The 15,182-nt window shown below is 37.0% G+C and overlaps 1 protein-coding gene across 1 annotated transcript in view; it reads left to right on the forward strand.

Annotated features, from left to right (window-relative positions):
- MCU (mitochondrial calcium uniporter) overlaps positions 1–15,182 on the forward strand; it is a gene marked incomplete at its 5' end in the record, with an annotated part of 179,731 nt that overhangs the window by 140,431 nt on the left and 24,118 nt on the right. The window contains 2 exons of the mRNA XM_010852264.1: positions 9,775–9,945; positions 11,040–11,144. Coding sequence (XP_010850566.1) covers positions 9,775–9,945; positions 11,040–11,144 — 276 coding nt within the window. The remainder of the gene's footprint in view (positions 1–9,774; positions 9,946–11,039; positions 11,145–15,182) is intronic.

Here is a 15,182-nt window from a genome sequence, read left to right on the forward strand (position 1 = left end):
TCTTTACCTTCTGAGCCACCAGGGAAGCCTAAAACCAATAATACCATATATTTAAAAAAAGGTTTATAATTCTGTTTTCACAAATTTTATCACTTAAGCCTTGTACTAACTTCACATAACTGATTTTTACATAGTTCTACAGAGAGAGGTTCAGTTGTACAAACACTAATTCACCTTAGGTTCACAGTGAAATATATAGTTGATTTCACTAAGTTAATTTATATTGCCACTTGGAAGGACCCAACAGCTGGATTTATCAAACTACTAAATTTATGATTCTAGACTTCCCAGGTGTTCCAGTGGTTGAGAGTCCGCCTGCCAGTGCAGGGGACACAGCTTTGATCTCTGGTCTGGGAAGACTCCACATGCCACGGGGCAACTAAACCCCTGTGCTGCAACCCCTGTGCTGCCAGCTCTCTAGAACCCAGGAAGCACAACTTCTGAAGCCCTCAGACTTTAGAGCCTGTGCCCCACAGCAAGAGAAGCCACCACAATGAGAAGTAGCCCTCACTGGACACAACTAGAGAAAACCTGAGTACAGCACAGCCAAAAACAAATAACTTTTTAAAAAGAACTAATAAATGAATTCAGTAAAGTTTCAGGGTATTAAATTAATATCTAGAAATTCCTTAGCAGCTTAATGGTCAGGACCCTGCACTTCCACTGCAGTGGGGGTAGGGGTGGGTTTGATCCCTGGTGGGGAACTAAGATTCCAGGAGTCACATAGTGCAGCCAAAAAAAAAAAAAAAGCAAACACTATTGTGTTTCTATAAACTAACAATGAACTATCAAGAAGAGAAATTAAGAAAATAATCTCATGTATAATTGCATCAAAAATAATAAAGTACCTAAAAATAAATCTAACCAAGGAGGTAAATACTTAGAAAACTATAAGACTTTGATAAATTCAAGATGACATGAACAAATGGAAAGATATACCATGCTCATGGATTGGAAGAATTAATCTTGTTAAAATGATCATACTCCCCAAAGTAATCTACAAATTCAGTGCAATCCCTATCAAAATACCAGTGGCACTTTTTTTTTTAACAAAACTAGAACAAGTAATTCTAAACTTCATATGGACACATAAAAGACCCCAAATAACCAAAAGAAAACATTGGCAGTACACTTTTGACATAGGTCTTACCAATATTTTTTGGATACATATCCTCAGAGAAGGTAAACAAAAGCAAAATAAACGGTGGGACCACTTCAAACTAAAAAGCTTTTGCACAACAAAGGCAACTATCAACCAAATGAAAAGGCACCCTATTGAGTAGGAGAAGATATTTGCAGATGATTTATCTGATAAGAGGTTAATATCCAAATTATATGAAGAACTCATACGACTCAACATCAAAGAAACAAACAACCTGGTTAAAAATTGGGCAAAAGACCTAAATAGATGTTTCCCCAAAGAAGACATAGATAGCCAATGGACATATGAAAAGATGCTCAGTATCATTGATCATCAGGAAAATGCAAATCACACTACAAGGAGATATCACTTATACCTGTCAGAATGGCTGTTACCGAAAAGGAAATAACAGTGTTGCGGAGAATGTGAAGAAAAGGTGGGAATGTAAATTGGCATAGCAACTATGGAAACCAGTATGGAGGTTCCTCAAAAAAGTTAAAAATAGAACTACTATAATATGATTAAGCAATCCTACTTCCAGGAATTTTTTTTGAAGAAAATAAAAACACTAATTTGAGAAGATATATGCACCCTTACGTTAACTGTAGCATTATTTACAATAACCAAGATACCAGAGTAACCTACATGTCCACAGATAGATGAAAGGATAAAGAAGTGGAATATATGTACAATAGCATATTCCATAAAAAAGAATGACATCTTGCCATTTGGGACAACATGGATGGACCTTAGGAATATCATCTAACCTTGTTGCACTTTATTGTTCTTAGCTATAGAAGAAGGGCAGGCTTTCCACCTAGCTCAGTGGTGAATCTGCCTGCCAATGCAGGAGACACAGGTTTGATCCCTGGTCAGGAAGATCCCCTGGTGAAGGAAATGGCACCATTTTCCATGGTAAAGGAAATGGGGTTGCAAAAAAGTTGGACACGACTTCATGACTAAGCAACAGCAGCATAGAAGAACGGCCCTTATTGTCTGTATGATTTCTTTTAACCCTTCCAACACTAAAATTATATTATTGTATTTCATATTCTTAATGCAGAATAGTAGAGAAAAAGAGAAAGAAAAGAAACAGATGATAGCAAAGTCATAAGCCACTGGAATCATCTATCATATAAAGTTCAGTTCTAAGTATCTCTGCAGAGAACACCCTAAATGTGCTTCCTTATTATACCTTTTCCTTTTTCATAATAAATCTTTAAGAGGTATACAGTTTTATTGAAACCAAGCAAGACCCTGTGGGTCTCCTGTGTACAAATCCTTTCTGGGTCCCCATTTCTTGTTTATAGAAAATAGGCTTCATTCAGCCTTCTAGGTTCCAAAGGGCTGATTCAAACAGTTGCTAATCAGGGAGCAGAGGGAATACAGAAACAAGGGAGGAGCAATCAAGAAACAATAGGGCAGCCTTGGGGCAGTATATACATATAATATGAATTAAATGTATATCCATATAATATTTTTGAGCTCTTCTGCAGGAACTGAAGCCCTCACCCAGGTGAAAGATGGTAACTTCAGACTGAGGACATGATTCCTGGGGCACCCAGTTACCTCACCATCAACCAATCAAAAGAAAGTCACAAACCCTGCAGCCCTCACCCCGAACTTTGCCTATAAAAACTTCTCCCCCAGATTCCTTAAAAAACTAGGAACAAAACCACCATATGACCCAGTAATCCCACTCCTAGGCATATACCCTGAGTAAGTCAAAATTGAAGACACATGTACCCCAGTGTTCATTGCAGCACTATTTATAATAGCTACAACCTGGAAGCAACCTAGCTGTCCATTGACAGATGAATGGATAAAGAAGTTGTGGTACATATACACAATGGAATATTACTCAGCCATAAAAACGAATGCATTTGAGTTGTCAGAATGTCAGTTCTGATGAGGTGGATGAACCTAGAGCCTATTATACAGAGTAAAGCTAAGTCAGAAAGAGAAAGATATACTAACGCATATATATGGAATCTAGAAAGATGGTACCAAAGAATTTAACTGCAGGGCAGCAGTAGAGAAACAAGCATAGAGAACAGATTTAAGGACATGGGGGGAGGGGAGGAGAGGGTGAGATGTATGGAGAGAGTAACATGGAAACTTACATTACCATATGTAAAATAGAGAGCCAGTGAGAATTTGCTGTATGTCTCAGGGAACTCACACAGGGGCTCTGTATCAACCTAGAGAGGTGGGATGGGAGGGAGATGGGAGGGAGGTTCAAGAGGGAGGGGACATATATATACCTATGGCTGATTCATATTGAGGTTTGACAGAAAACAACAAAATTCTGTAAAGCAATTATCCTTCAATTAAAAATAAATTAATAGTATTTTAAAAAAAAACAAACAAAAAACTTCTCCCCCTAAACTGTTGGGGAGTTTGGGATTTTTGAGCCACCCATTTTCCTTGATTGGCCCTGCAATAAACCTTTCTCTGTATCAGACTTTGACATTTCAGTTTGTTTGACCTCTCTGTCCATCAGGCACACAAACTTGTGTTCAGTCACAGTGTTCATAAAATTATATATTTTAGAGGAGATTTTGATAATTATTTTTAACACCGATTAATTTTCCTCCTATGAATTTTAACAATTGGTTAAATAACAAGCATTTTTACTATAGGGCTTTTTCTATAATTCTCCCAAGCATTTTTTTAAAATTTATTTAATATATTACTTCTTTACCCTGATGTCTGTTGTCCTTGCAGTTCTCTTTTTACTCTGGAAAATTCCTTGCCTTTTAATTTTTATTCCTACTTCAGTTGTCATATTCTGTCTCTCAGTATTTATATTGGATGCCCCATAACTTCTAGGTTTCTTTGAAGTACACTGCTCCAGAACATACTTTAGATTATTTCTTATTTATTGAAATGGAAATCAGAGCAAAAGATTTTTTTTTAACCAACCAAAAAGCTACTTGATGCAATTTGCATTTGAAAAGAATATTTGACTCTAGAGAATAGTAGCTGACAGCTGTCATTAGCTTGTAAACTCCCATTGTGACTTCACTACAACCTACAGCCATTTTGTATATTATTAAACTTGAGGAACTTTGGTAATTGTTATTCTTTGGTTGCAAAACAAGAAATCTAGTATTTGCATTACAATTGAGTGTGTGGGAAAGAATGAGACCTGGGGATTTATTTCGAAAGCCGTATTATATTAAAGATTTGTTAGTTCTGAAATGTGCTATCTTTGCCAAGTTTTTCAAAGCTTTCATATTTAACTCCTTTTAACAATTTCATAATCTTAAAAAAGTTAAACTGAGTGATAAAAACCTTAATTTTGCCTGTTTACTTTGTCTCAGTTATTTTGAAACAGTAATCCCTAAGCACTTACCCGTGAAACTGATATATTAGTGAAATCGCCCATAGTTTATGTGTTTAAGATTCACAGATTCTTATCTTTTATTTTAATTCAACTCTGACTACTTCTTGAAATCTGTGGTTGAATATTTTCACATGTAGAAAGAAGACTGGATGGTGGTGAGGGGGAACACCAGGTAGACAAGTTAGTCACCTAATTTTATGACCCCCATCATCATTACTACTTATAGAACAAATATGGATATTTATGTTACTGTTGCAGGAAGGGGGACCCCTTCCAGGGCCCGAAACTGGGCTCTTGTCCAACACTCGGAAATGAATTGTCCGAGGAGACACATGTGCTGACAAAGCAAGAGATTTTATTGGGAAAGGGCACCCGGAGGAGAGCAGTAGGGTAAGGGAACCCAGGAGAACTGCTCTGTCACATGGTTTGCAGTCTCGGGTTTTACGGTGATGGGATTAGTTTCCGGGTTGTCTTTAGCCAATCATTCTGACTCAGAGTCCTTCCTGGTGGTACACACCTTGTTCAGCCAAGATGGATGCCAGAGAGAAGGATTCTGGGAGGTGGTTGGACAGGTGGTGTCTCCTTTTGACCTTTCCCGGACTCTTCTGGTTGGTGGAGGCTTATTAGTTCCCTGTTCCTTACCAGAACCTCCTGTCGTAAAACACTCATGCAGATAATTACTGTGGTGCCTGGCCAGGGTGGGCGTTTTCAATCAGTGTGCTTCCCCTAACATTACTGGCTCTGACTTTAAAGAAGCAATGGATGGCTAAGGATTCTTTTAAAAACGAGAAAGAAAATGACAAAAATTTCAAGTTGTTTTAGATATTGAAAACTTTAGATGGTACATACTATGTATTAACTTTATATTACTATTTTGGCCTCATTTTCCTTAGAAAACTCAGACTGTCCTTTGGAAAGAATAAATAGAGATTTATGACTCTGCTTTTTATTTTTTATGTAAAAATTCAAATCATGTATCCACAAAGCATTAACTGCTGTGGGAATTGCTATCCTGCTGTCAACAGTTAGAACACCAGATAAAAACACATGAAAATACTGTTTTTAACACTGGACAATAGGCTAGACAGGACTTTGATCTGAGGAAAGAGAAGCAAATGAAATTAATCTTACATTGCTTCAGCTCACAGCCTGAGGCTTTGGTTAAATTCTAAGCCACAAAGCCAGGCTATAACAACTTCCCAGGAGATAGCAATTACCAGAAGCTGTAAAGGAGAACAAAGTGGCAACCCACTCCAGTTTTTTGCCTAGAGAATCCTGTGGACAGGGGAGCCTGGTGGGCTGCCTTCTGTGGGGTTGCACAGAATCGGACACGACTGAAGCGACTTAGCAGCAGCAGAAGCTTTGAAATGAATAACTCTTAGTGCTCACTCAGGGCCAGAAATCGTTTGACTTCTCTCCAGCTAGAGAGGCGAGGCATCTCTGACTACATGAACATTCGGTAGAGACTCCCAGAAAAAGCATAGCTTGGAAGGGGGGCCAAGGATTCTCTAGATTTGTCTTAAAAGACTCTAGAGGATCAAGCTAATATGCAGTAACTATACAACAAAATCCAGCATTCAGCAATGTAAAAGTCACAACGTCTAATCTCCAGTCAAGAACTAATAGGCATATGATGAAGCTGCAGGGTTGTGGGTGGGGGCAGGAATTAGTCAATAGAACCAGACCTAGGAATGATGGAATTAACAGATAAAGATTTAAAAATAGTTATTATAAATATTCTTATATTCATGGAAAGAAAAGAAAAAACATAAGCATAATACAATAGAAAATAGAACAATAAACAAATGGAACTTCTAGAGATGAAAATATATATGAAATGAAAACCAGTATGGATGGAATTAATAGCAGATTAACTACTACAGAGGAAAAGATCAGTGACATTGAAGAACATAGCAATTAAAACCATCCAAAATGAATCTGAGAAAACTGAAATATATGAAAAGAGCTTCAGTGCCCTGTGTGACAGTACCACATGGTATGATATGAGTGTAATTGGAATCCAGAAGGAGAGGTGTGGGAGACATGAAAAATATTTGAATAATGGCCAGAGTTTTTATAAATTTGATGAAAATGATGAGCCCACAGACCTAAGAAATTTAACAATTCCCAAACAGCACAATCATAAAGAAAACCATAGAGAAGAACATTGTAATCAGATTGCTGAAAACCAATGATAAAGATAAAATATTAAAAGCAGCCAGAGGGAAAAAGACATACCGTATACAAAGGAACAAAGATAAGAATGTACACAAATGTATAACATGCTGTACAAACTAGAAGTTCTTTAGGGTACTGGAAGGGAAAAAAAACTAGATTTTTAGACAGCAGAATTGTCTTTCAAAGATGAAGATGAAATAAAGACTTTTTGGACTTAACCAAAACTGAGAGAATTTATTGCCAACATACCTGCCCAACAAGAAATGTGTAAGGAATCTCATGAGACAAAAGGAAAATGATACCAAATGGAAATGTGGATTATACCAAAAAAAAAAAAAGAGGAACACCAGAGGGTAAATATGCACATAAATGTAAAAGACATTTTTCTCATTTTGAAATTTTTAAAATATAATTCATTGTCAAAGTAAAAATAGTTTGTGGTTTGTAACATATAGAAATAAAATGTAGAACAGTAGCACAATGCAGGGGAAATGGAAGCATATTGTTATAAGGTTCTTACACTATATCTAAAGTGGTATAATATGACCTGAAGGTTAACTGTGATAATTAAAGATGTATATTGCAAACCCTTGAGGTGGGTTCTGCAGACCCAATAGGCCAAGTCCAGTACACTCCTTAATTTTGTAAATACAGTTTGTTGCAACACGGCCATGCGTATTTGTTTTCATAGTGCCTGGGACTGCTTTTGTACCGCAATGCAGAGTCTTAGGTTGCAACAGAGATTTTATGACTGCCAAAAACCTAAAGCATTTGATATCTACCCTTTATAGAAAAACACTGCCATTACTTGCTGTAGAGTAACCCAAAACCATGAAGAGGTACAGTTAATAAGCCAGTTTGTTGTTGGTATTGTTGTTTAGTTGCTAAGTTATGTCCAACTCCTTTGTAATCCCATGGACTGTAATCCAGCAGGCTCCTCTGTCCAAGGGATTTCCCAAGCAAGAATACTGGAGTAGGTTGCCATTTCCTTTTCCACGGTATCTTCCCAACCCAGGGATCTAACCTGGGTCTCCTGCATTGGCAGGCAGATTATTTACCGCTGAGACACCAGGGAAGCCCATAGTAGAGATTAAATGTAATCATAAAAATACTCAGTTAATCTAAAAGAGGGCAAGAATAGATGGAAAGTAAAAGAAAGAATTGAGTCAAGAAAAGTAGCAAGAGGGCAGACTTATACATAACCATATTTATAATTTATTAAATGCAAAAGATATACATACTTTAAAAGACAGAGATTGTCAGATTGGATAAAATAGCAAGACTGCAGGAAACCCACTTAAAATATAAAGACATGGGTAGGTTAAAAGTAAAAGGATGAGAAAAGGTATACCACAAAAACAAATGTCTACTCAGAGACTTCTAAGTAAATAATCATAAAGAGCTTATTCATAGTAGTCAAAACCTGGAAACAATCAACATGTCAGTCATGGTAAATGGATGAACAAAATTACAGTGTGTCCATGTATAGTTAGATGCTGCTCAGCAGTAAAAACAAATCAGTACCAGTGCATGTGACAACATGGATGAATCTCAAAGTCACCCAGGTACAGAAGAGCACATGCTGTGCTGTTCCAGCAGTACAGAAGTCTAAACACTAAACGTAACCCATGGTGACAAAAATCCAATCAGTAGTTGCCCAGGGGTTAACTGGAATGAGGTCAAGAGAATTTGGGGGGCTAATAGAAATGTTCTTTATCCTGTTACATCAGAATTCTTCAAATACTCATTTCAAATAAGAATGTATTTTGTTATTGATAAACTGTGTTTCAATAAGCGTTATTTAAGTCATGAACACTGTAGTGTGAGGCTTTAGTGTTCATTATAGGCGTTGTTATTTACTAGACCAGGTGAGGAAAAAAGATGTAAATGACTACAATTATGAAAGTTTAATGCATTTAGAAAATTCAGAACACTGTTCTATGTAATTTCTTCTCTTCAGTTTTAAGGAGTATGAATCCTTACAAACTTTATAGAATGTATCTTTTAATTATTTTTTTTAAAAGCTAATAAACCACTCATCTAAAAGCAGTATGTTATAAATGGTTTATTTATTCCTCACAACAACTGTCTCAGTTAGGGATTAAATCCATTTGATACATGAAAAGGTGAGGCTCACAGAAGTTATATAATATGTCCAAAGTTAAAGTCAGGATTCCATGCCAGATTTGACTCCATACCCTGTTTTCCTTTTACAGGCTAATGCTAAATTACCTACCACCTTTAAATGCTTGGTTGCTTGTGTAAAAAATTCTTGTTCAAAAGTTATTTGAAAATTCATTTGAAAATGATTTGAAAGAGTTATTCTGACACTTGTTTTAGAGACTAAGGTTCTATAAATTAAGAATTAAGAAATAAAACAAGAAAATAAGGAATTCTGTGCCAGAGTGTTGTAGAAAATCCTGTCAGTTGTGTAGCTTATGTTAATGTTTCCCTTAATAACTTTCTGTTAGTAAGTCCCAAAATGTTGAGCTTTGACTTCTTGCTAACCTCAGGAAAATGTTCAAGAGAACTTAAAAGAAATTGTTTTTTATTGTATCATAGTATGTCCACATTGTATAAGAGAATGCTTATTTATCAAGCACTTTGGATGTAATATTATATGTACTATAAATATGAATTGCTGTCCTTGAGTAAGTCTTCCTTATTGGTATACTTTCACATGTTATTCCCCCACGAATCCTTGAAAGCTCTGGCTCCCAAGAGCCATCTCCTACAGGATATAGAATTTGGCCCTGCAATCTCTGGCTACTTAATAAAATTTTAGTAAATGGAATCAGGGTTTGTATTCACCAATACCAAGAACTTTACCTCAAGTTTCTGGGAAAGCCTCCTCTTGACCCACTTGAAAGATAATCCTCTGCATATTTTATTTGTTCTGAAAAGTGATTTATGTGATAGATATAATCTTCCATAAGCCAATTCCCAGAATAATCTTCAATTAAAGCTAAAGGGCATATTCTTGAACCTTTGGAAACATTTTAAACCACACTAATAGTAGTAAACCCCCATTTAAGAAGATTAATAATATCACTTTAACTTTTAATGAAATCTGATTATCATATGATTATGGGTCTTTTTCATTCAGATGTGACAGTGGTGTATCAAAATGGGTTACCTGTGATATCTGTGAGGCTACCATCCCGGCGTGAACGTTGTCAGTTCACACTCAAACCTATCTCAGACTCTGTTGGTGTGTTTTTACGACAACTACAAGAAGAGGACCGGGGCATTGACAGAGTTGCAATCTATTCACCAGGTATAGTCACCTTCATTATTCATTTCCACCCACCCCTTGTTCCCCCCCTAAATTGATTCTGTGCACACACACACACACACACACACACACACACACACACACGCTGCAAATGAATCCCATGCTTTTAACTTTGGGACATAATTTTTTGCTTAGCAAATGTCAGGAGAGACAGTGATTTCTCTCCCAGTTTTTAGAATATGATTGTTCAGTTTTAGTAAGGGTATATATAAATACACAGGGATCTCATTCAAAAGTACCTCACATATAATGCCATGGGCAAAGATGAGCCATCAGTCACATTTTATACTTTTGAGACCTTTTGTCATTACCTTAGGCATAGAATAAACTTATCCAGTAGTTGAGCCATCATGTCTGAAGATATGAAATATTAGGACTTCTTTTTAGATCTTTTTATGTCTTTCACATAAACGTTTATAAAATAAAGACATGGGATTTGAAAGTAATAGAAAATAAGGCACTAAAATTCCCACTTGACATGACATCCATTTCATTTATTTATTTTTTAAGTGCCTTACATTTTTACCACTTTCACTTTGAAAAATTTTAAATGTATAGAAAACATAAAAGCCTAGTACAGTAAGTCCCTGTAGTTTAAATATGCTTAATTCTCAACTCATAATTAATAGATGAACTTGGTGTACTTTACTCACCGTAGCCTCTGCCCCTACTGAATTATTGGCAACTAATCAGTAACCATACTGCAAAGTTCCATATACTAGAAGATGTTGGTTTTTTAACAACCAATTTCCATCATAGACAAATAGACATCCATGCAGCTCTCCCAGTGACCCTAGGTTTCCAGATGACACCTATGTAATTATTTCATTTGTTCATAAAGTTCTGCCAGAAAAGTACGTTGTTAAATCTTCACAGACTTGAGGCCATGAAAACAAAAAGCCTCAGGTAATATAAGCTTTATTTCGCATAGAGTTTGGGGATAAGGCAAAAAGCTAACTGAAATTTAAAAGACATAATTTTAAAATCTGTTTTGAGGATTGCTTTCTTTCCTGACCACTCTTGAATAATTATGGACATATGACAAATTAAATTTTTCACATTTAAATTTTTCACAGATGGCGTTCGAGTTGCTGCCTCAACAGGAATAGACCTCCTCCTCCTTGACGACTTTAAGCTGGTCATTAATGACTTGACGTATCATGTACGACCACCAAAGAGAGGTAAAAAGTAACCTTGATAAGGTCAGAGAAACATGAGAAGGGCTTTTGGAAAGAACTTTGATTTTCCCTGGATAAACTTGAGAAACAGACAGTATTCAAAGAATACTCTAAGTTTTACATATAGGTAGCACTTGGCTAGTATACTGACTAAAACAGAAACCAGAAGTGTTCTACATAACTTAAACTCCTTCCCTCCATTCAAGCTAAAAGTAACATTATTTTAATGTTATTTGAGGAACCTTTTGTAAACAAATTATGGAACTCCCTGTCCTCTTAAATGTATGTAACAGGAATTAACCCCACTTTTTTTGATGGCTAGGGGTTAGCATTCTGAAAGTCAATTATTGTACAATAATTGTTCTTGGGAATTTCTGACATGTATATGCTTTTGTGTGAAAAAGTTAGGATGTTTGTCTTAGGTGCAGATTCTAAGAACACGCCAAGAAACTCAGTAATCAAATATTTTAAAGAACTACTGTTAAAAACCAAAGTTAATGCAAAAAATTCCTGATAAAACATCAAAAATTTAAATAAAGATAATCAGTATTACTGATTTTTCTTTTCACCCTGCTCTCCAATGTGACTCTGCACAGTACTGATGGTATTAACTAACCCTCTGAAATAGCACTTTGAAGTGTGTCTTTTTGGTCGTTTTTCTCTCTTTGCCTTGATAGTCGCTTGCTGATGTTGTTAATTCCCCTCTTATTACCACCACCGCATCCATCAGCTTCCTAAGACATTTGTTTTTTTCCATTCTGCTTTTTGTTTTGTTTTGTTTTTTTGCTGCACAGAATTCTAGTCCCATGACGAGGAATCAAACCTGTGCCCCCTACAGTGGAATCACAGATTCCTAACCACTGGTCCGCTAGGGAAGTCCCCTCCATTCTTCTTTTGTGAATTGTCCCTAATGTAGAAAAGGTAAAAGCCTAAGTATTGAATGCCTTCCTCAAAATCTGGCTTGCCTCTACCTTTAAATTTTTTCTCTTTTCCTTTTAAATGATGCTACTTTCCCTCCACTGTGTGCTCCTTTCTGCTTTCCTGAACTATATATGTCCTCATTCTTTGCCGTGTTAGTGTTTGCTCACCTTTCCTGAGATGCCTTTTTCCTTTTTTACCATTTCCTCATGTCAAAATCATCAATGTCAGCTCTTCCATGAAGGCTTTCATGATCCTATTCTTTCTCTGACTCCCAGCCAACCAGAAGTGATCACTGTCTTCTCTGAATCCTTCGTAATCCTTTTTCAAGTGCTCAGAGGGAAGGTCCTGTGATTTTTACATACTTGTTGACTTAGGTAATCATTCTATATTGAGTGAATTAAGTGAGTTAAAGTATCCTTTAATAGTTAAGTTAGAATAACTAAACATGTAAACCAAGAATTGTTAGCTATATATGTTAGCTATGCTAATATGTTTTTCTTCTTTATTCTCTGATTCTTGAACTAGAAAGTTCTCTAAAATAGCAGAAGTACAGGCCTTATTTTACTTAGTTTTTGTGTTTTTTCCATAGGTTTATTGATATATAATTGACACATAATATTATGTACATTTAAGATATACAGTGTGATAATTTGATACACTTAGGTGTTGAGAAATGATTATCACAGTAAGATTAGTTAATACCTCCATCATTTCATGAGGCCAGGGGCGGCAGCTGGGAGGAGCAACCCCATGTCCAAGGAGCCGTGGCTGCGCGGGCGCAGGAGGGCCTAGAGGAGCTATTTCACAGTTACCATTTCTCTTTGGTGAGAATACTCGATGTCTACTTTCTGAGCCGCTTTCAAGTATACGTTGCAGCTTTAACCATAGTCATTATGCTGTACATTAGATCCCCAGAACTTATTCATCTTATAATTATAAAATTAATTTTTACCAACATGGAACTTTTACAACATGCAACTGCCACATGATTCAGCATCCCACTTTGGGGTATATGTCCAAAGGAAATAGAATCTCACTAAAATATTAAAAGTTGACTAATGTAGTCTTATGTAAGGTATAACAATCATGAAAGTAATGATACAAGCTTCTATCTATTATGTTTTCAAAAACTAGAGGTATTTTAATCAATGAATATTTCCAACCATATTGTCCTAATACTATGTTTTTTAAATAGAAATGAATATGTTTTAGTTTTTTTTAATAAGACTATTCTCAAGTTGAATAAGGAAAATAAAGGTAGAAACCGAAAAGGGGAGAAATTATATTTGATTCTTTGGTAATCAACGTGGTAGCCATATATAACTCTTTGACTTATCTGTACCTCAGAGCTGTAGAATATCTGTCCACCTTCGCTAGAAGACAGACGTGAAGTTTGCAAGGGTCAGAAGTCTCTAATTCATGGGATAATTGTAAATTGAAATGTGAAATTTGGTAAGCTCATTAGCAGCATTATTATAGAACTTAAAAAGATAATTTTAATATTTAAATCTAGACATCAAAGCTCTTTCAGCTCTGCTTTCTTAGCCAATGAGAGATTCAGTCATTATATACCATTTTTCACAGAAGCTTAAATAATACTCCTTTAAGTTTATAAACACTTTTCCCCTTAACTTTTAAAACATAGTAAAACTAAGGTTTTTTTTTCTTTTGAAAAAATGTAAGTTTTAGGGCTCCCCATGTGGTTCAGTGGTAAAGAATCTGCCTGCCAATGCAGGAGACGCAGGTTTGATCCCTGGGTCAGAAAGATACCCTGGAGGAGGCATGGCAACCCACTCCAGTATTTGTGCCTGGCGAATCCCATGGACTGAGGAACCTGGTGTGTTACTTACAGTCCATAGGGTCGCGGAGAGTCAGACGTGATTCAGCGACTCAGTACACACACACAAGGTAGTGTTTCCATTACATTATCTTCCTCTCCCTGTCTGAGGGAGATAATGCGGGCATCCAAGTTACTATTCTTTTCCAGTTGCATTCAGTAAGAAAACAGTTGAATTTCTGTATTGAGAGGGAGGCTGCTCATCCAGAAGAGTAAGCCTATTGGTCTCGACATTGTAACTGTTTTTAGTGAAAGCACAGTTGGTAAAGAATCCACCTGCAGTGCAGGAGACCCGGTTTAATTCCTAGGTCAGGAAGATAGGCTACCTGCTCTGGTATTGTTGGGCTTCCCTTGCAGCTCAGCTGGTAAAGAATCCGCCTGCAATGTGGGAGACCTGGGTTCGATCCCTGGGTTGGGAAGATCCCTTAGAGAAGGGAAAGGCTACCCACTCCAGTATTCTGGCCTGGGGAACTCCATGGACTGTATAGTCCATGGGGTGGAAAAGAGTCGGACACGACTGAGCGGCTCTCACTCACAAATGGAGAAAGTGAACTGGCAGCGCTAGGTTTGGGTGTTAGGTGACGAGCACACTAGGGTTCTGTATATACACCGCGCAGATGGACAAATACAGTTTATCTAATAAAAGTTAAAATAGTTAATGAAGGAAAACTGTCCCAGAATAGTTTTTTCCCTATTTCTTTTTTTAATTAATAAATTTTTTAATTGAAGGATAATTGCTTTACAGAATTTTGTTGTTTTCTGTCAGACATCAGCATGAATCGGCCATAGGCGTACGTGTCCCCTCCCTCTTGAACCTCCCTCCCTTCTCCCTCCCCATCCCATCCCTCTAGGTTGATACAGAAAAATGTGAAACGTTTCATGAATTTGCATGCCATCCTTGCACAGGGGCCATGCTAATCTTCTCTGTATCGTTCCAGTTTTACTATATGTGCTGCCAAAGTGAGCACCAGTATAGTTTTTAAAGTCTTGACACAGTTTTTTCTACTCATTCCTTCAGTTCAGTTCAGTCGCTCAGTTGTATCCCCATGAATCACGCAGCACGCCAGGCCTCCCAGTCCATCACCAACTCCCGGAGTTCACTCAAACTCACTTCTATCGAGTCGGTGATGCCATCCACCCATCTCATCCTCTGTTGTCCCCTTCTCCTCCTGCCCCCAATCCCTCCCATCATCAGAGTCTTTTCCAATGAGTCAACTCTTCGCATGAGGTGGCCTAAGTACTGGAGTTCAGCTTTAGCATCATTCCTTCCAAAGAACACCCAG

This window comes from Bison bison, unplaced genomic scaffold (assembly GCF_000754665.1).
Source record: "Bison bison bison isolate TAMUID 2011002044 unplaced genomic scaffold, Bison_UMD1.0 scf7180017864309, whole genome shotgun sequence".
NCBI lineage: Eukaryota > Metazoa > Chordata > Mammalia > Artiodactyla > Bovidae > Bison > Bison bison.